This window comes from Orbicella faveolata, unplaced genomic scaffold (genome assembly GCF_042242905.1).
Source record: "Orbicella faveolata isolate gen_17 unplaced genomic scaffold, um_ofav_v1 contig_12, whole genome shotgun sequence".
In the NCBI taxonomy this organism is placed as follows: domain Eukaryota; kingdom Metazoa; phylum Cnidaria; class Anthozoa; order Scleractinia; family Merulinidae; genus Orbicella; species Orbicella faveolata.
Window position 1 is genome coordinate 33433532 of NW_028301539.1, and position 22224 is coordinate 33455755.

Here is a 22224-nt window from a genome sequence, read left to right on the forward strand (position 1 = left end):
GTAAAAGACATGCTTGAGTGCCGTATAGAGGCAGCATTGCAAGACATTGAGTTAACGCGACTCTGCGATCTTCCTGAAGATGAAGCTGTCACTGTGGAGGAATTTGTTGATGTGACTGAAAGAACGTGTCAAGAGGCTGCAGAATCGTTGTCCAAGTTAGTATGTGTTTCATAGGTTATTATATGAATGAGAAGAATTAATTTTTTGTAATTGGATAAAAGCAACCAATTTATCGCTAATTTAAATTTGCATTGCGGTGCAATGTTCTGATGTACAAAGTTTTTAAAGTGCCACTGAAACGAAATTTTTGTATGTGAGATTTTTGCTTAGTAATAAAGTTTCAACCTTACTTGGAAACACTGCAAACTTTTTTTTCGCATACGGTAAGCGGAAACTGCTTTTTCAGCCGTTCGAAGTTGGCTGGTTAAGCCCAAAATTGGCGGCCATTTTGGCGCGGCCAAAACAGCCTAGTGACGTCACTGGTTGTATTACTCTCATGGCGCGCTGAAAATTTAGAGTGATTATGGGAGAAGAGATTACTGTTCGAAGCCCCCCCAAAAAACATCTTAAGGACATCTCAGAGCTGTAAAGCAGATAATAACAGTAGCCTTAGAGATGAAGAGGTCGAGAATCGATCCTGGGGCTTTCCAGTCTATTTAATTGGATATTTGCAGGATATTTTATGTAGGCAAGCAAACGAGTGGGAGTTCTTAGATCGCAAAATGATTGGGACTCTTGGTGAAATGGCCAGCACTCAATTAAACAATATCTACACTCATAAAGTAAAAAAGACATGAAAACAAGAGGAAGCGGCTTTTGAAAATAATATCCGGACTGCTGCTACACGAATCGCAGCAACAACGCTTCGAGTTTTCGAGTCGCTTCGCTTCGAGGAGACCGGACGCTTTGTGAGTTTCACAGCGGACGAGATTGTGCCACAATGACCTTTAGTCCAGTTGTATCTGCTACATCCTACAAGTTATCACAACAGCAACAATTTAAGAAACCCTCTTCTTTTATATGAGGGAGCGAATTTAAACTAAGCGAAGGTAAACTAAGCTGCCATGACCCAGCAAGTATGCTTTCAGGAAACGAGAGAAAGCGTGACAATGTCGGCGGCGAAAGGTCATATATGCAAATTAGTTCAAATTCTGTTTAATAAACCTTCGAAAGGAGTGTAAACTAGTGACATTTTAACGAATTGTTTTGAACTTGGATACTATTAAATGAAGATCATAGACATGAGTATGTGCTAAGAAACTCAAAGTAATCCATCGGCCGTGAAATATTGCAATTGGGAGATACGTGTAAAAGAGAAGCGAAATTCCCGCTTTGTTTACACTGATACGTATGCGTCGATAAACCAAACCCTGCTGCGGATCAAATTTTCAAAGATACACTTTGTCTACCACAAGAACTCTCACTTATTAGTATCATAAAAAGATGCCCTCTGTGTGCAAAGAAGTACTCGACTCAAAGCTTGTGGACCGTTAATAACTTCGTGATTTTGCGGATGGCTGATGCGCTTACGGCTTTTAATGCAGTATTAAAAGTTGCCGAGGATATATTCGAACCTTGTTAATTGACCTTAGATAAACGTGAGAATCCAAATTTCGGAACTAGGCTGAAAACAGACGACGAAATATCGTGTTTAGGCTTTAGGACGTGATTTAAAAGTTGCCACACTCGTCTTCGAAACATCCAATCGAGTACTCAAGATGTTCGAAAAGTATACTGAGCTGTTCTAATCTGTAGCATTTATTTTGGTGAATCGACACTCTCTGGCGCCCCCCAACGTTTATGATGTGTATTTCTTATCAAGGCTGGACAGAAATTACAAGGTAGAAAACTAGTAGGTATCGACAATATGAAGAATAAACTTGAATAAATCAAGTGAAAACAAGAAAGAATCTATAGCGCTTCTTGCGTGAATACAACCAGTGACGTCACAAGGTCCTTAAACTCGGTTCCAGAGCCCGGACACAGTTTTGCTCCAAAAAGTCGACTTCAACAGCTAAAAAAAGCACTTTCCGTTAGGATTTGACAGAAATAAAGTTCACCATTACTTTAAGCACGTTTGAAACTATAGATTGGGATAATAAAAGAGAGTACGAAAATTTCGTTTCAGTGGCATTTTAAGAGCAATTTTTATCCGCGGTATTCAGGTACAACCATTTAGTGGAGTCGTCAGTGAACATCCTTCTTCAAACTCTAAAAGACAACTTAAAGCCATCAGAATTAACAGGACTTGATAAGGAAAACTACCCATGCCTGTACCCCGAATCAAAGCAAGCAAAGAACAACAAAGGGAACAGATGCTGGGAATGCATGCCATGTTGCTATTGGAGCTTGTTCATCTTTTTTAATCAGAGATGCATTGAAGCTTTGGTGAAATCCAAAAGGCAGTCACTGGATGCCATTAAACGGCGCATGCAAGCAGCTAGCAAACACAGCAAGGACAGCAGTGATGCAGATGCGAAATCGCCAGCTCTTTTCAAGGTGAATAGTTCTCTTGGCTTAGTCGGTTTCATCGTTTTCCGCTTCCTCTTCTTTCCTTTTTACAACCACCTTTGTCTCTCTTTATTTTCGCCTCTCCCCTTTCTCGTGCCTTTTTCCTCCATTTCACTTTCTCACCTTTCTTGTTTCATTTATTCCAGGCGGATATTGTTTTAGAGATCCCATCAATAGTAATGAAACCAAGTTTGGATGACATTCAGCAGGCATTGAACAAAACCGTCCAGATCATGCTTAAAACGACACAGGTAGGGCAGAGAAATTGTTGAATGTAAACTTTCTTGGTGGCAAATAACAGACAGTGACTGTGACATTCACCATAATTTCGTTGATGTGACTAAGATTTTTTCACTAATCATTACAAATAGATTTGAAAGACTTAATGTAGGTTAATAAGTGTTACACCCCGTTTCCTCTTGTACACGATATGACATGTAATCTCACACTTTTTAACATTTTTTCAAGAATGTCTATGAATGGGAACAACATGGAGTGATTCATCAGCCTCCAATCATTGTCGCAGAAGAAGGAAAAGTTCTTCCTCCTTTGGTCCCCAAATCTCTTTACAAGATTGTGTCTGAGCACAAAGATGTCACAAAGGTAAGAAAGTGTTTGCAACCATCAAGTCTAAAACCTTGGATAAAAAGTGCAATGTCTTTCAGCTAAGTAATGATAGGCGGTTGACAACATCTGTGAACTTCAAAGTTTACACAGGTTTACATCGATAGCTGGTGCAAATGTATTCGATTTTAAATAAGATGCATTGCTGAAAACGTCTCATTTTCCGCGACTACCTCGTTATTCTAAAGAATACTGCATTGAGGCCTAACTACACTACGTACACCCAGCAGATGGTCAATTTAATGCATGTTAAGTGTTAGGGTTGTAGATAAATTACCGATTATTTATGTATTGTGTTGATGACTTGAGACTTTTCTTACGTTTGTCCATGCAGGTGGTCATTACTTTGAGTTCAGTTGTAAGTTCACTGAAAATGGACGCCACAAAAATCTTAGAAGAAATGGACCAGTTCAAGGAACTATGGAATCAGGTAACATTAAGTTTCGATGTGACTTACATAACAACGGCATTCTTTACACAGACACAAAACAAAATGAAAAGTAATGATGTGTGGCAAATCACAAGAGTAACAGTAACCACAAAAGCAACAACAATAACAGCAAAATGGATTTGACCAATCAGACCTTGAAGTAGAAACGTGCCAATGGTGCTAAATGGAAATGCACACAAGAAACAAATCAAGTCACAAACAATCTTGTTTTGTGCAAATGGGAAATCTGATAGTTTAGAACAGTCGTATCAGTTGCTGCTGTTAGCTCTTGTTATAGCTCAACATTACTAAATTAGCCACCTCAAAGGTTGTTGGTCAATAACGTCTTTGGAAAACTTTCTGGAATGAATACATGCGATTGTAAAACAGCTTGTTTCATGTTCATCGTCAGATTCGGTTTCCGGTTTTCATCGTAATAAAGTGAAACTCGTATAAAGCAAGTTCTTGAGCAAAGTAGACCAAACTGTAGCCCATTCCTCGTAATTAATCTTGCTTTTTGTAATTTTCAGGATCCCAACACAAAAGTCAAGGAATTCATGGAGTCCAAGCCATTGCTGTCAGACTTTGATGCACAGATCAAGTATTATCAGCGGCTGGAAACTCAGATTGAGGAGTTACCTGGAAGTTATCACATTGGACCTGTTGAGTATCTCACTGATAGAATCAAAGAAGCTTTGGTCACTGAAACTAAGGCCTGGAAGCAGGCATTTGGCAAGGCACTGGCAGAGAAGGTAACTAACTAAAACTAAATATTTGTGTTTGATATGTTCATTACTGAGATGACAAATGTTATGTTGAAAAAATGCTAGTTTGTTTATCACTCGTAGCATAGCAGTGTTTTGCCATTACTTGTTATCATACATTTGGTTATGTATGGGAATTTGCTATTGATCTTTCCATTACTTGCATTTTTGTTTCGATTTCTAATAAATTTGAAAATGAATAAATATATAAATAAATAAATAACTTTCATTTAATAGTCATAGGCCAGTGGGGCCGAGCAATTAAATATCAGAAACAAATCAAATTAGACATAACAAGGGTAAAATTTAACCCAACTGGCCGAAGGCAGACCAGTTAGCGATTAACACACGAAGCTAAGTTGAACTAAGGTCTACTGTGAAACAACTCCAGTTAGAGAAGGGGATCTGAACCCGTTACCTCCGGATCTCAAGTGCAGCGTCTTAACTACTCAGCCACGTTACCTACTCCTCCTAAACATAGCTGAAATCTCTTTTACTCTGAATGGAGAAATAAGTCGTTGAGGATTTCTTTACATGTGCGTGTTCATGATCAACCTCAAGAGTTCTTTGATCAAAATACAAATGTACGTTGGAAAGCTGTGACGATGAAACGATATCAAGAAGCAGTCTCCCTGTATAGGTTGTTAATCTATGCTTGGGTAATAAGAAGTCAAGAGTTTCGAAGACAAAGAGACCCAAAAGGTCGGAAGCGTGGCAATAAATTGCACGCGTTGTCACAATGCGTCTATTAGCTAGTGATATTGCTGCCATGTGTCTCTCTGAAACTCTTTCAGATCTGAGATATTTAGTGTTAGAAAAAAAGTGAAAATGATGTGTGGGACATTGATGTGTGGGTTTTTGACTACTGCTAAAACGAGCACTTGCTTCTGTTGTGTTTTGCAGGCAAGTGCAGACATGGAAGAAATCTTCTTGTTCATTGACAACCTCAACAAGCGACTTGCGCGTGGTATTAAGGATCTTGATGATGTGAGAAGCAGTATGGCTGCCCTCAGTGAGATACGAGAGTCAGAAATAAGGTTTGTGTTGGTGCATTATCGGGAAGAAAAGGGTCAGAAACAGACTGAAAGTGCCATCAGCTGCACTGATTCAAAACACCATGTTTTTACCGCCCTTTCGGAGACATCTAACATAGGAGCTGCAAAATTCCATGCTAATGGTGGAGGAATATAAGTATGTTATTTGCCGGACTGAAGGGCCGTATTGAGATAAACTGTGTGCGTAACCGTACTCAAAACCGAGGGCACAGTTTTTCCCAATAGGGAACGACCACGGACCATGGTCGGTCCAAATAAGAGACGGGTCTCGGGTCAATGACCAGATAGTAGCAGCTACTTGACCCAGCAAATGAAATAGAAAATTATATTTACAATAATTATAACAATCTCTGTACGTACTCTATAATTTGTGAACTAAAACAGTTTGCAGCCATTTGTAGGGGTTTGACGAACGTTTTTAGCTGAAGGGCAACTGGTTTTCACAGTCAAGCAAAACTTTTTTAACAGAACTTCTTTGTCACAAAATGCTTAAATGTTAAGCATCCCAGAGTAAAGGGACGTGTGTTTTTTCAGAGTAGTCATAACCAAGGTGATTCAAAGGCTCGCAATGTGAGGTTTATAAATATGTCTCATCAAGTCGTCCTACACATTTTATTTTTGCTATAGGATTGACATGACAATTGGCCCGATTGAGGAATCATTTGCTATGATGAATCGCTATGGCCTGGTTTATTCAAGCAGTGACGCTGAAAGAGTTGATGGTCTGACTTACGCGTGGCATAAATTACATGCCCAGGTATGTTTCGTTATTTTTCGAGGTAGTTTAAAATCAAACAGGATTTTCTGATACGTGGAACTTTGCAATGTTGTGACTCGATGTTCCATAATAAAACAACTGAGATGCTATGCGCGCTCTCATTGGTCGATAGCTGTGTTCAGATGAGGGTGTGTAAACACGGTGGTGACGTTTTAGATTCAAGCGCATTTTTGAGAAATATTTTATAAAAGCAACTTTTTCCATGTTTACATTGCCTCATCTAAGTAAGTAAGTAGTAAGTAAGTAAGTGGGGGTTGGCAGAATTCTTGAAAGTTACGTAAACCCTCGACTGCGTCTTGAGTTTGCATAACTGTCGTTTAGTTTTGGAGTTCTACGCCTAAACCGACACCTATGTGCGGGAGGAAGTCCTTTAATATATCTAACGGATAGCGGCAGCGATAACTTTAAGGCTTGCTATCTGAAAGACAATAGACCCTTTGTACGACTCGGTCACAAGGGCCAACAGGGCCATTTTTACACTTGGGTGGAGAGAGGCACTGTGAGAGTAAAGTGTCTTGCCCAAGAACACAACACACTGTCCCCGACCAGCTCTCGAACTCGGACCAGGAGTCCACCGCCCCTGCCACGTGTTGTTGAGGTATAGAATTAATATGTTTGTTTGTGGCTTTGCAGGCTGGTACAGTAGCAAGTCACCTGCTTCAGATCCAACCCACATTCAAAGCTGATCTCTTGGATGGTGTGGAGAAGTTCAAAGTTATGGTCACCTCATTTGTTCAGGAGTACAACGAAAAGTAAGAACTCACGGAAAATTCAAATCAATCCATCAAACTTTATTTAAATAGGGTGATATAGAACTACAAAACTTGGTCTTGATTTTAAGCAAATCAGGGAAATATTGAAATCACATATCTAAAGAACAAACAAGGTAGTAAGTAATGTTAAATCGGAAATCATTCTGTCATTCTCTCTAACATCCCACTTAATGATAAGACCAAACCGTCTACGACGTGCTTTTTCTTGATCATGTTTAAAATCGTTGAACAAGCTAGTTTATTGGCGAAATTCAAGAATCGTAAGAAACCGTCTTCCCCCACTTCCCAAGCATCTTTTCCCTTTGGTGTCGGGAGCACAAACAAATGTGACAATACCAAATGTAATAAGAAGTTTTCTTTTTTGCATCGCAGAGGCCCCATGGTACCAGGCATTCCTCCACGAGAAGCTAGCGATCGCTTGGGCATTTTCCAAGCGCGATTTGACGAACTGTGGAGAAAGTATGAAACGTACTCTGGTAAGCGTTATGAGCTTTAACACTGTTCTTTTGGTCACGTTCAACCATAACACAATCAACGTCCGCTTAGAGTGATAAGAATTGGTCACCAACAATGTCTTGTTTGAGAACTACACTCAGCCAAACGTTAACAGTAGATCAACTTTTAATTCACATGCGGTCGAATGCTTAATTCGAACAATGCCCTCAGTAACTGTGAATAAACGGAAGGATACATTCCGGTGTAGAAAGGCGGCGTTTCCCACGTCATAACGCAGACATCGAACCCTCTTCCTGACAAAAAAAATGAAACAATAAAACAAAACGAACAAATTGGTGAATTTGGTAGTGATTTGGTACGCCGGTTACCGTCGTGTTCAAGAGTACATTTTGCAACTCGGCTCACAATAAGTGCAGCTGAAGGTGTCTCGATACAGTTTTTTCTGGACCATGCTAATAATTTTCAATCAGCTTTTAAACAGTCTTCCCTCAGCTGGATCGATATGAAAGTTTCACCAGCTACTGGAAATGGATTGAAGTTTGGTTTCATGTATTTCGTAAGGCAGTCGATATTTCCATGGAAACGATAAACAAAAAACAAAAATTGTAAATTGGTAACACATGAATTTTGCGCGAACCAGATGTGATATGAAAAAGCAAATACCAGTGCCTTAAATATGTTGTATGGAAAGTAGAATATACAACAATTAAAAAATGCTGCATGTTTTATCCCGAGTAAATCGTAAAAACATTAAAAGTTGTATTGCTGTTATTGTGTCATTATATTTCTGATTATGATATGGTTTTAATGTGATTTTAAGGTGGCGAGGAGCTGTTTGGTTTGACAATGACTGAGTATCCAAACTTACAGAGAATCAGAAAAGAACTGAGCCTGCTTCAGAAACTGTACAACTTATACAACTCTGTCATCGATAATGTCAACGGTTACTACGACATTCTGTGGCAGGAGATTGACATCGAGAAGATCAACAATGAACTGTTGGAATACCAGAACAGGTATGTTTGGGGAGCAGGGATGGTCCCTCGATTCTTGAAGTCACCCCCAAACAGTTTTGGAGAGCAGGGATGGCGCAGTGGTGAGAGCGCTCGCCTCCCACCAATGTGACCCGGGTTCGATTCCAGCCCGGTGCCATATGTGGGTTGAGTTTGTGGTTGGTTCTTGCCTTGCTCGGAGAGTTTTTCTTCGGGTTCTCCGGTTTTCCTTCCTCCACAAAAACCAACCCTCCAATTCGATCAGGATGGATCAGGATCAGGAAAACCAGCCAAGGCTGATACGGCTTCCTCTCTACATGTTGTATTTTTTTTAATAGTTTATTAGCTGTCGTATGTAACGAATGAATCTTTAAAAGGCGTGCACCAGAGCAATCAGTCAACGTTGTTGTTGTATCTGAGCTCGACACACCTATGATTTTGTTTCAGGATTCGCAAACTGCCGAAAGCTCTGAAGGAGTGGCAAGCCTTTTTAGACCTCAAGAAGACAATTGACGATTTCAGCGAATGTTGTCCACTTCTGGAAATGATGGCTCACAAGGCGATGAAGCAGCGCCATTGGGAGAGAATCTCTACCATCACCGGTGTAACGTTGGATGTGGAATCTGAGACGTTCCAGCTCAGACAACTGATGAGTGCTCCTTTGTTACCAAACAAGGAAGACATCGAGGTACATTATGACGGGATACCGATGCTATTACACAGTTTGTTGGCATGCCTTGAGCTGCTGCTTTCATTGCTTCCTCGTGCATCTCTCTCTCAAAACAGTAGGGAAAATAGTGCGGTTTTTTAGTGCCAAGTCTTTGAAGAAACCCGACTTTAAAAAACCGCTTTATTAGCTCAAGTCAGATTCAAATTCATAGACCAACAATTTGACCTCATTCAGGAATGGACCTTTCTACCGATGTTGCGCAACATCAACAGTTTTTCTTATTTTTGAAATAAACAAAAGTTCACCTCCATAATTCAATTTATCATGTCGAATTTAGTAGATCTACGAAGGTTCATAAGAATCCGCTGCAAACTCGTAAAATTGTGGGATCCCAAACCTGGCACACATTTCTTTGTAAAAATTGCCAAGTTAGGGCTCCCATATTTTTATGAGTTTGCAACGAATTCTAGTGAAACTTCGCGTATTTAGTACATTCGACATTATCAATCGAGCGGTGCAGTTTATTTTTTATTGGAATCAAAAAAATCGGAAAAGCGTGATATCGGTAAAAAGGTCCATTGTATATTAATAATAGTTTCATCTCTTTCTCTCGCTTTTGCCAAATGCATACACTGTTTTATTCGCTATCATTCCTGAAAACGAATATTTGTATGATTGTAGCCTGCAGCAGCAAACCAAATGCGATCAAGGCATATCAGACTAATGCACTTTCAGTTTATATTATGGTGGCCATTTTCTCTGCTTATGAAACCCTTTCGTTGCTTGTTCTAGGATGTTTGCATCGCTGCAGTGAAAGAACGTGACATTGACTTCAAGCTGAAGGGAGTGGTGTCTGAGTGGAGCACGCAAGTGTTTTCATTTGCAAACTTCAAGAATCGTGGCGAACTGCTCCTCAAAGGAGGAGAGACTTCTGATATCGTGTCCTTGATGGAAGACAGTTTGATGATACTCGGTTCTTTGCTTAGTAACAGGTACGTAAGGAGCAATACTGAAATTATGGGAAGACGACTTTTCAGCAAAAAAAATGCTTATACAAAGTTAAGGAAAGGTTATTTCATTAGCGTGAAAGATCAATATTATACATAAGGACGAAACTAGGAACAGTTGAAAAATACTAAGTTTACTAAAAACTGTTAAATTCTTCACCGCAGAAAATACGGTAACTTAGTTTTCAGCTCAAGTTAAGGCCATGTTCGCAGATTTAATACGAATAACTGTGAGAGCCGAAGTTTCATGGATTGAAATTGTTAGTTAGTCGTATTTTTACTGCGAATGACTCCAGCATGAGCTCAAGACATAGCCAGTGACTGTAAAAAATTTTAGTGTACCATCTAAGGTGCATATATGTTCATTACATGATCATCGTTAGTTTTGTAAACGAGATCAGATAATTTCTAAAGTTTTGAAGGACGTTTTGTTATTTTCAAACATCTATTTACCTTAACTTAGAGTTGACTGTAGCAGCCACACAGTCAGTTATTTCTCACGTTTCTTCCTGAACGATTGAACAGTGACCCAGATTAGTGTGAAGGAGTACGCCTTTGACGAATGAACCTTTTTTCCGTAAAGGTACAATGCTCCATTCAAAGCGGACATTCAGAAGTGGGTAGCGAAATTGACGGGTTCTACAGAGATTATCGAGAACTGGTTGGTTGTGCAGAACTTGTGGGTTTACTTAGAGGCTGTGTTTGTGGGTGGAGACATTGCGAAACAGCTACCTCAGGTTTGTTAAATGTTTTGGAGACTTGCATAGTTATGACCCTATTTTGCAGGTTAGGTCGTGTTCTATTGGGATCAACCGTTTCTGGTTGGATGTTTTTTTTCGTGTTCTATTGGGGAAAACCGTTCTCGGTTGGTTTGGTTGATCAACTTGTTCAACCGGCCTCAAACCAGGTTGAAAAAGCATTGGCAGTTTGTTAACTCTTGAACGAACTCGAACACGGAGGTCTGGTAAGGACTATTCCCAGGAGTTACCGCGTTTCCACCGAAAACGTTTGGAAAGGTGTTCTACTGAAAAAAGTCAACCGTATCAACCCCACTGCTTGCGTTTAAAACTGTTGATCCCAATAGAACACGACCCGAATGTCCCATTTTTTAGTTTCACCTAACCTTTCACTACGAAAAGCTATTAAGAAGGAATCCACCACAAGTTCGGGTAACAAGTGGACAAAAACTCTGTACCGAGATTATTTACGTCGTATTGCAAACTTCTGTGCAACTTTTAAGTATCTTCTCAAAAGAAATCATTTCTAACTACACCAACTGTCGAAAACAAATTTTGAAGTTTGTAAGAAACACTTGAAAGTACGGGTGAAATATAACTCATGTTGAAATTTTACTTGTGTTTGTACAATTTCTCTGAACTTTCCCATGGGAAATTGTTTTGGTGTTATCTCAGGAAACGGCTTATATCTTTAGCTTTTAGAAAATGCAAAAAGGACCGTAATATATTGAACGTTATTCTGGTACAAGGGTTTTGTCCATTAAAAACTGAAATCGCTCGATTTCCTACCGGATTTCGTCTTAACATTGTTTCCTTGTCATTTTGTAATCCACAGGAAGCAAAGCGTTTCAGCCAGATTGACAAATCCTGGGTGAAGATCATGAGCCGAGCCCACGAAAACTCCAATGTAGTGCAGTGCTGTATGGGTGACGACACGCTGGGACAACTGCTGCCACACATTCTGGAACAGCTCGAGATTTGTCAGAAATCTCTCAGTGGGTAAGCAAGGAAATATTATTACTGCCCGGGTATGGAATTAAGAAGGGTATACAATCTTGCTAACTTATAATGGAATGATAGAAGGGAAAGTGGTTGGGGGAGACCTTTGTTTGGCGTGAGCGGTCCATGTTCATCAGAGAAGTCAGAAAACAAGGTAGTATACCGTTATGACACACTTTGTTGCATGTCGGTGGGTCGGTAGATCGGTCGGTTGGTTGATCAACCATCAAGCCGTGTAATAGACCCCATATTCATATTCACAGCATTGGACTGGAACTAGCTTGCAATGGAGGCTCGTGTGGGGGGAATCTTATTAAAAAGAGATTAATGTCATTTGCATTTGAACAGACTCCCCGCATTAGCCTCACTTGCAAGCTAGTTCCAGTCCAATACCGGGAATATGAAAATGGTCTTTTCTTTTCTACTTCGTTATGATTGAGTATTACGCAAATACTAAATATTGAAACCATGCGAGAATCAAAACTTCCCTCTGTGAATATTTGCCAACAAACGACAAACTTTCGTTGTGCTATGATCAAAGGACACGATAAGCTTTGTTTCAAAGGAGTGTTTTCTGGCAGCAACTCCATAACTATCAGTTGTGTAGCTTACCAGCTTGTCATTATCCATTTAACAACTTGTTGATGATGAATATTTCTTGTTAACAATACAAAGGTATCTGGAAAAGAAGCGCCTGGTGTTCCCACGTTTCTTCTTCGTGTCAGATCCTGCCTTGTTGGAAATCTTAGGTCAGGCCAGTGACTCACACACTATCCAGGCTCACCTGCTTGGTGTGTTCGATAACGTGAAGACAGTTTCGTTCCACGAGAAAGACTATGACAAGATTCTTGCCATCAACTCTCGCGAGGGAGAGTCTGTGAGCTTGGATAATCCAGTTATGGCCCAGGTAGGTCTATGGCTACTGATCATGTTGTATACAAACAAGTCGAAAGTTGCGTATATCTTTTGACGCATTGAAGACCAACTCAGCTGTCCTACGCTCCATATCGGATCTGTCTGCTGCACGTAGTAAAGTAAATAATTAAATTAGACAAAGGTCTTGTAATTGGACACCACCTCTGCACTCTTTGGTGCCGTCGTCGAAGAATGACGTAAGATTACGAATATGATGAAAGGGAACGTTCATGGATGGGGACCACACCCACGTAATGGTATAATGGGTACACTTTAACAGCAGCAGAATTTCATCATTTCATCAGCTGATGTAGAAACAAATAAGCAATTTAAGACCTTTTTTTCCAGTGTAGTGTGCACAGGTGGGGCTATATCCATGGGAGAGACATCAGAACGTAGTGAAGTGGGCTATGTATGGGGAGGGATTACCTGTGGGGTGCGCTCTGTCTTTACGTTTAACTTTATTGGTACTGCAACTCCTTCGTTCTAGGGAAATGTGGAAGTGTGGCTGAACACACTTTTGATGGAATCCAGATCTTCTTTACACTCTGTCATCCGCACCGCCTCGATTGCCATCAAAGATCCCAGTTTCAAGCTCAAAGATTTCTTGGATACTTATCCAGCACAGGTAAAGCGGCTTTGTTACTGTACTGGGGCTATATGTTGTAAATACACTGGCTAACATGTATGTAGCTTGCGGTGAACAAGGCAAACCGTTCAGCGTCACACTAACTCCCCAATATCATTTCTTGTCTTCAGGTCGGTTTGCTTGGAATACAAATGATCTGGACAAGAGATGCAGAAGACTCCTTAACATATGTAAAATCAAACAAAAAGGTAAGAGAGTGTTTTTGTGGGCTTGTTTGATGCGGTGACGTAAAGCTTAGATTCCAGATCTGGTGGTCTGCGTTTGATCGCTAACAAGGGTCGTTGCGTCGACGTAGAATATTTCATTGATACTAGCGGAAAGGGAATAAAACGAACGTTGATTAAACTGGTATATGTAATTATCTTATCTCTGGCGAAAAAGGTTGCAGTCGTCAATGATTCATCTTTAAGCAAGTGTTATGCCTTTCTTGTAGATCATGGATGAGAGAAACCAGTTTTTCTTGAACATGTTAAACGAGTTGATCGAGATCACCACACAAGAACTGACAAAAGTGGAACGTGTCAAGTTTGAAACCCTTGTCACCATTCATGTTCATCAAAGGGACATTTTTGATGAACTGGTAAGAAGGAATCTTTTGTCTTTGTCTTATACTATTAATGTGTCATAATGTGGTCCAGACACGACTAGTTAGCCTGAGTGTTGGAGATGGCAAGCTAGATAAAGGTGATAAGTTGGCAGTTTGATTGACAGGAGCGCTTGGGAAACTAACAGAAGGTAGGTCGTGTAAAAAGCGTGTGAGAATGGTTTGTAAAGATCAGTGTGTTCCCTCCTCGCATTAAATTTTGGCCATGGTTGTTGATTTTTCCTTGTTCTGAGTGTTCTGTTGTTTTTTCCTAACATGTTTCCTTGGTTTTTCGTTTCCCTAAACACACACATTTCTAAATGCAATTCGATCTGGATTCAGGGTCACCAAGAAAATTACACATTTCCATCAATTATATAACCCAGTTTTCACCAGTCTGTGTCAGTAGTTAGCCGCTTCTTATCAATTTTAGAGTAAATCTGGTCGCCTTTGATGACATTCAAAGGAAGGGTATAGAGTGAAACTCAACACATCTTCAATGTCTCACCAGTGTCGCAAGAATATTAAGGTGCCGACAGATTTCGAATGGCTGAAACAGTCACGATTCTACTTCCGTGAAGAGACTGATGAATGTATCGTGTCCATCACTGATGTTGACTTTTCTTATCAAAATGAATTCTTGGGCTGTACAGACAGACTCGTCATCACTCCCTTGACTGACAGGTAAGCATGCTTTCAAATTTCCAGACGGACATTTTCTAGACGTCTTCTTGTCTGATTGTTTGTTTTGTGTCCCTGACCTTAACATGTAATATATATTTTCTTTTAACTGGCTGCCTGGCATTTTTAACTCTTAGGTTGTTTCGGATAGGCAGCACCCCCATCATTTTTGTATTTGTTCTACAACATTGTAATGTAAACTCTGGAGTGAAATAAAATTTTTGTTGTTGTTGTTTTAAATTTTTCGTGTCGGTTCTGTAAAGAAAACGATGTTTGATCCTCCCTGAGGAAGCCAGGAGAGGTTTTGGTTCTTTGGACATGTGCGAAGAAGAGTTAGTTACATTTGTTTACGCGTCACTCATCACACTCATTATTTACAGACTCACTTTTCGCGCTAGCAGTTATTCCACGCACTTCCGTGTTTTTTCTCCCTGGAATCTAACATTTTTTACCACTTCCTCAGATGTTACATCACTCTGGCCCAGGCTCTTGGAATGTCAATGGGTGGTGCCCCTGCTGGGCCGGCAGGAACTGGAAAGACAGAGACAACAAAGGTAATGGTTTCACAACATTGACAGGCTGGTAGGTTGTGCCCAAGCCAGGGAATTCCTACAGATAAAGACACCAACGTCTGTTTCATAGATGCCAATGGTGTTCGAACTGCAAAAATATACTGTTGCAGTAGGAGCAATTTGCAGTATTAGTTTGCAAATTTTACGTGTTTCTTGCAATATAATTGGCCTAAATGCAAACCAAACAATTTCTCCTCATAACAGCGTAACTTTTTGATACAATAACTACAAATCTGAATTATTTTAAGTTTAAAACTAGGCCCAGCCCTTTTTAACTATATGAGCAGTAAACCCTACTACTTATACTACGAAACCATGTACTATGTTTTGTATTTGTTTTTAGCAGTAGCATTTCAGTCTCTTTAATATTCGTTTTGTTTGTCTTCATAGGATATGGGTAAAGCCCTGGGTAAATTTGTTGTCGTCTTCAACTGCTCTGATCAGATGGACTACCGTGGCTTGGGTCGAATTTATAAAGGTAAATCTCTTTATTCAGAGTCCCATTAAAGAGTTATTGAAAGACTTGTGTGAAAATATCTTCAGAGGGAGTGTCGAACAGCTGTGATGGATACAATTGCGCTCTGCTCGTCGTTTTTGCCGTTGACGTTTCTAGTTTTCCCAATTATTACCTTCAGTAGGTATATCTCTTCGGATTCACTGAAAACGTTTAATTTGTGCTAAAGATAGTTATAAACAAATAGCGAATGATTTTTGTCACCAGCTGACACTGTGGCCTAAGAAGTGATCCACAAATCGAACGTTTCAGTGATCAATAAAATTACGTAAAGGTTTTCAGCAAGAATTGGAAAGAAACATTAAAGAGTGAATTGTAACGGGGGTATATTCTTTGTTCCAACAGGCCTAGCCCAGTCAGGCAGTTGGGGCTGTTTTGACGAATTCAACCGTATCGAGCTACCCGTGTTGTCAGTGGCTGCACAACAGATTCACGTGGTGCTCACGTGCAAGAAAGAGCGAAAGAAAATGTTCATATTCACTGACGGTGACGAGGTTGACATGGACCCAGAGTTCGGCATCTTCTTGACAATGGTAAATAACTGTCACGTGGGATAGAATACGTGACTTATTGCTCTAAGAAGCTAATGAAGGTTTCTTTGAAATGTCTGTTTGTTTTCATATTTTGCCTACTTTCATCTACAGTTGCAATGCACTGCCTGTTACATTGACACCCTTTGAAAATATCTATTTCCAGCCATGCTTATTTAATATTTATCCGCTTCTAATAATTCAGTTAATACGTCCTTTAGTCTAACGAAGGCTGATTAATAAATATTTAAATTGAAGTTTGCTGTCGTTTTTTCCTTTTTTTTTTTTTGTCAAATTTTCTGAGAAATGTCTGAATGGGTTCTTCTTCTGAATCGCCTACCAAAAAAACTAGTGCACCCTGTTTCCTTTCGGCTTGGTTTTTAAGTTAATTATTACAAGCTTTCTTTGTGGTGTAGATAAATTGTGTGGTTTTTGTTCTTGTTGCATGGCTTTGGCTTTGAGGCTACTTATTCCTGCTAAGCAATTCATCTAACGCAAATTGCCGTTTCGGTGCATTCTCGGAGGTCAGATTCCTAGCAAACAAGGTTTATATTTTCAAACTATTTTTCAACAGAACCCAGGCTATGCTGGACGACAAGAGTTGCCAGAAAACTTGAAGATCATGTTTCGTACAGTGGCCATGATGGTGCCGGACCGTCAGATCATCATCCGAGTGAAACTGGCTGCTAGCGGCTTCATCAGGAATATTAACCTTTCCCAAAAGTTCTTCACGCTCTACAAACTGTGCGAGGAGCAGCTCACCAAACAGGTCTGTCTATTTGTCTGTCTGTTTGTCTGCCTGCCTGCCTGCCTGCCTGTATGTGTCTGTCTGTCTGTCTGCCTGCCTGCTTCCCTGTCTAGATGACTGTCTGCTTTCATTACTTTTCTTTCGTTTCTTATGTTTGCTTGTTGTTTGTTTGTTTGTTTGTTAATTGGTTGGTTCCGTTTCGCCCTGGAAAAAAAATCATACACATGAATTGTATCCAAAAGACTCAAAGCTATTACGAAGGAACTGCTGTCAGTTGAGCAATTAGAAATCAGATCCACAGAAATATACTTGACGCAAGTCTCTGAGTAATGAAAATGAAGGCAAATGCTAGCTTTGCTTGAAACCTCTAACTGGAAAATGAGCGCGACGTCTCAGATACTCCTTCATTTGTTTTTTAATTAAGTAGATACTGAAGCAAAAAAGGTCCCGTTTTATGGCAAAGCTTCTGATAATGGGGTAAGATCTCATGAAGAATGATTTTGATTTTTTTTGAAACTTTTTGTCTTTCATGTCAGGTGCATTACGATTTTGGTCTTCGTAACATCTTGTCCGTGCTTAGAACTCTTGGAGCAGTGAAGAGAGCCAATCCTGAGGTAAATCACCGTGAAACTTTATTTAATTTTGAACTGAGTATTAACTTGTTTACTCCTATACAAATTGTTTAAGTTTGATATCAAACGCGAAAGACCGTGTTTCATCATATTTCCAAATACCGAGAAGAGAGTTGAAAATAAGACGCGCAGCGGAGTATTTTTGACGAACGTCGAGACGAGGTGTTTGGAAATGTCGTTAAACACTGTCTGGAGTATTTGTTACATCTTCTCAATCGAAACTGAAACTAAGGAGGAAACGGAGAAATAAAATCATAAAAATCTATGCTGATTAAGATCAGATATCCAAACACCCTGACCGTTACGGTTGATTAAACAATGATTTTGAGAATTTCATATGCCATATTGTTTTACTACTGTCTTCTAAGTAATCCCGTAAGCTCCAGGTCCTCGAGTATAAACAAAGTATGTATGTGTGTAAGCGCGCGAGGATACTTTCACTCCAGGACATGACTTTTCTTCAAAGTCACTAGTCCAGCGCCCTATACTGATTGTTTTGTCTTCCGCTGACAGGACAGTGAAGATCGTATTGTGATGAGAGTTCTTCGCGACATGAACTTGAGCAAGCTTGTGGACGAAGATGAACCACTCTTTATGAGCTTGATCGACGACTTGTTCCCAGGCCTCACTCTTGACAAAGCTGGGTACCCGGATATTGAGCAGGCCATTGCTGATGCTGTTGAAGAAGTTAAGCTTGTTAATCACCCTCCCTGGACGCTCAAGTTGATTCAGGTGTTATGTCTTACCTGTATAACTTGTGTAACGTTGCTTTACAGCTGTTTCGACAAAGTTTCTCCTACGCTTTTACGCTTTTGAAGGAAAACCTTTTTCGAAACAACTGTATATTAACTTTATATTATTTTAATCTATGAAAATCTGTCAAGAAAATGTAAGCCCGGAATACAGGTGTCTCTTATCGCTCTCCGCCGGTTGGGTGACACCGGTCAGAAGGGATGACAGAGAGAGGTCTGTGGTCACAAGCTAATACGTTAACCGTTTCAAAGCTCGCACACAGGTAGGTCATGGTCAACTTATGATTTTTGTTTTCTTGTTAACCAGTTGTATGAGACCCAGCGTGTTCGACACGGAATGATGGCCCTGGGACCAAGCGGTGCCGGCAAGACGAAGTGCATCAACATTCTAATGAAGGCCATGACTCAGTGTGGAGCCCCGCACAAAGAGTACCGAATGAATCCCAAGGTAATCAGTGACCTGCGTTTGTAATAGTGATATATCATAACTTCAATGTTTGCCTTCCTTGTATTGTCTTCAAATTAACTGATGTACAGGGGCGTTCTTGTGCGCATTCTATCCGACCAAAAATTCCGGTTTGCATTTCCGGACATTTCCAGGGGCGAGAGGAACAGCATTTTCCAGAATTCTTGGAAAAGAGGACAATCTAGCGAGGTATACCTAATTTTCCGAAAATTTGTGTCCCGCAATTTCTGTTCCATTTGATTTTCCTCCCTGGATTTCCGGCATTTTCTGTTGAATGGTTCGCCTTTCGGAAATTTAGCAATTTTCGGACTTTCCAGAAACTTTCCAAGGACATTTTCGTACCATTTTGCGGCCGTTTCAGAAGGTCCGGAATTTTTGGTTGAGTGGAAAGCGCCTCTTGTTAACCAGCTCCTAGGATAATGAGAGAATCGTTCCTTGATCATAATTAACCCGAGCACTTGTAAGCTGTGTGGAATCAAGTTCTTTCTAATAACACTCTATGATCTTTAACTTTAACACTGTTTCACTGTTTCGTTTGACTAGGCTATCACTGCGCCTCAGATGTTTGGCCGGCTTGACGTTTCTACCAATGACTGGACTGATGGTATCTTTTCCACGCTGTGGAGACGAACCTTGAGGGCAAAGAAGGTGAATAACCTATATATCGTGAAACAGGATGTCAAAGCAATTTCTATACTTCTCGCGCGAATCGCTTGCTTCATTCCTGCATATTTTTTCAGCCTCGGTTCCGTCCTAGTCTCTAAACACGCAAAAAAAGAACAAAGCCAACGTCCAGTTATCTTGACCGAACAAGCTCGGTTGATAAAGGATTTATTATATGGGATAAAGAATGCCAAAATGATGATCTTCGGGGAATTTTTTCTTGCGGTGGGACAGAGCGTGTAATCCCGAACGGGAAAGATAGCGCCATCTTTTCCGCTCTGGTAGCCAATCACAGCGCAGGATTTGGTTGATCTTGCCCGCTCACGGAGCTAGCCATATAATAATTCAAAATCTTGATTCTTTGTATTAAGATAACAATATGCTTCTGCTTGCAATGCAAAAAAAAGAGGGGGAAAAAAGTGTGGTAATCAGTACCTTAAAGGACCCTAGTCAGCCTCCGCCATTTTCGATGCCATCGAAATTATTGATTTTGCATGTGAAGTGAGATCTTATTGCTTCACTGTAAGTTGTGTTCCTAAAAGTATGTTTAATTATCTTTTGTAGTTTCACAGTGATTTCCTTCGTTTCGACATGCTCCGAATAAAATATAATAGCCAAACTCTCGCATGTAAACAAAAACAAAGGTGTGGCTGACGAGAACAGTTTTCAACCGACCCCTCTAATATCGCTTTTCATTCCTGCCAGGGAGAGCACATCTGGATTGTTTTAGATGGTCCCGTGGACGCCATCTGGATTGAGAACCTCAACAGCGTGTTAGACGATAACAAGACACTGACACTGGCAAACGGTGATCGTATTCCAATGGCGCCCAACTGTAAAGTTGTCTTTGAGCCTCACAACATTGATAACGCTTCACCTGCTACGGTCTCGAGGTAAAATTGTCGTTTTCAATTTGGAGTGATTTGCATCAAGAGAACTCATTGTTTGAACCGCAGGAACTGAGTGATTTGTTTCAACAGAACTGACTGCTTGAGCCGCCAGACACATTCATTTGTCATTTACTACACTGGGCAGTTTACGTTATTTTCGTTTCTCGTTATTTTTTCCATTTTAAAAAACGTGCACAAGTAACGATCCCACAAGCGACTACAGGACGAGACTCGTCTCAAATTACTTCCTCTTTCTTAAGTTGCAATCTGAGAATTTTTTCATTTAGTTCTTTGTTTTACAGCTTTTTGTGTTAACCCCTTTAAGCGTATGTTTGTGACTATAAGTACTAGCTGTTCTCTGTTATAGAAATGGTATGGTGTACATGAGCTCATCTGCGCTGGACTGGAGACCTATTTTAGAGGTACACTTCGATATTGCTCTCTTTTACTTACATGACGGGATAGGTGTGTCCCATACAGGGCTACTACAGGTCAGGAAATGGTCAGGAAAAAAAATAAATTTCTTCAAGGTCAGGGAATTTTTATTTGAGCCAGGGAAGATTGGCCTTTTTACAGAAAAGTCAGGGAAAATGTAAATTATAACAGTGCTGATTAAAAACTGCTGAAGGCTGAAAGAGGCTCTTCAGGCCTCTATAGTCTCTTTACTTTATGAAGAAGGTAAATTTGTCGAAAACGATCAGTTAGTAATAAATGGAAGGAAAGGATGGCTGTAGGGGTGGGCTGGAGGCTGCTACTATATCTGGTCAGGCAAATTTTCCTTTTATCTGGGAAAAGTCGGGGAATTTTGACAACTGATGTCTGTGGCAAACATGCCAAAAGCGAAAGGCTAGTCGAGGGTCAAAAAGAATGAACACACAAAGGGTCCGAAACAAAACTTATCTTCCTATTTTTTTTTTCTTATCTTTCATTCCTTTTAGTCCAAACTGAACGAGCTTGATTTGATATCATCAATACTGTAGAATCTCGCCATCTCGAAGTCTCTATCTCGAACTTATCCCTGTATATTAATCAATGTGGTCTTTTTTCATTACCAGGGATGGTTAAACACTCGTCCTCAACTGGAGAGAGATGTCCTTTTCCCGCTGTTTGAGAGCGTCTTTGACGAATTAAGGACATTTGTGATTCAGAATTGTTTTCCAAAGATGGAGGTAGGTGACTTACTGTACATTGTTCATAAATTGGCTTATAAATAATATTGACTTCCGCACACTTTTCTTTTAAGACCAATCATCACAATGTGATCGAATTTTTTTGCCTAGAATATACAGCTATAATGCGTTGTCATGTTTGATAAAAGAAATGGAAGAATGTCTGTTTGGTCTTTTTCTATCTATTAAAAGTGAAATATTTCTGGAAGATCTTCACTGGAAGGTTTGACTCAAGTAGGAATAGCTTGGGTCAAGAGACCTCTCTTTTTGTGTGATCAGTTCTTCACCGGGCCCTTTTGAGAACATTCTGAGACTTTGTCTTTGATTGGTTGCGCGAAAATTCAAAACAAGTAACAACCAACCAGAAATATCCGTAGACAGGGTTGCCACAGGTCAGGAAATGGTCAGGGAATTTTATTTTGAGTCAGGGAAAATTGATATTTTAAAGAAAAGTCAAGGAAAATTGAAATAATTTAACACGGCTGATTTAATACCACTGAAGGCTGGAAGAAACATTTGGGATCATTGTGATCTCAACGATATTTTTACGTAATAAAGAGAAGGAAAATTTGTTGAAAACTTGTCAGTCTCAATGAACGAGTAGAAAGGACGGCTGAAAGAGGAGGCTAGAAGTCGCTACTATACCTGGCATTTTGTATTTATT

At 40.1% G+C, this 22224-nt stretch overlaps 1 protein-coding gene across 1 annotated transcript in view; it reads left to right on the top strand.

Moving 5' to 3' along the window:
• The window catches only part of LOC110057866 (dynein axonemal heavy chain 5-like), a 65898-nt gene that overhangs the window by 17637 nt on the left and 26037 nt on the right, over positions 1-22224 (top strand). The window contains exons 30-60 of the mRNA XM_089283386.1: positions 1-155; positions 2166-2499; positions 2658-2762; positions 2980-3114; positions 3470-3565; positions 4096-4317; positions 5233-5366; positions 6012-6141; positions 6796-6914; positions 7308-7411; positions 8212-8407; positions 8831-9071; positions 9846-10045; positions 10644-10797; positions 11633-11796; positions 12472-12703; positions 13202-13339; positions 13471-13548; positions 13794-13940; positions 14455-14627; positions 15088-15178; positions 15587-15674; positions 16056-16243; positions 16815-17009; positions 17525-17602; positions 18134-18352; positions 18680-18820; positions 19382-19486; positions 20207-20394; positions 20759-20813; positions 21447-21560. Of these exons, the coding sequence (XP_089139512.1) occupies positions 1-155; positions 2166-2499; positions 2658-2762; positions 2980-3114; positions 3470-3565; positions 4096-4317; positions 5233-5366; positions 6012-6141; positions 6796-6914; positions 7308-7411; positions 8212-8407; positions 8831-9071; positions 9846-10045; positions 10644-10797; positions 11633-11796; positions 12472-12703; positions 13202-13339; positions 13471-13548; positions 13794-13940; positions 14455-14627; positions 15088-15178; positions 15587-15674; positions 16056-16243; positions 16815-17009; positions 17525-17602; positions 18134-18352; positions 18680-18820; positions 19382-19486; positions 20207-20394; positions 20759-20813; positions 21447-21560 (4719 nt within the window). The remainder of the gene's footprint in view (positions 156-2165; positions 2500-2657; positions 2763-2979; positions 3115-3469; positions 3566-4095; positions 4318-5232; positions 5367-6011; positions 6142-6795; positions 6915-7307; positions 7412-8211; positions 8408-8830; positions 9072-9845; positions 10046-10643; positions 10798-11632; positions 11797-12471; positions 12704-13201; positions 13340-13470; positions 13549-13793; positions 13941-14454; positions 14628-15087; positions 15179-15586; positions 15675-16055; positions 16244-16814; positions 17010-17524; positions 17603-18133; positions 18353-18679; positions 18821-19381; positions 19487-20206; positions 20395-20758; positions 20814-21446; positions 21561-22224) is intronic.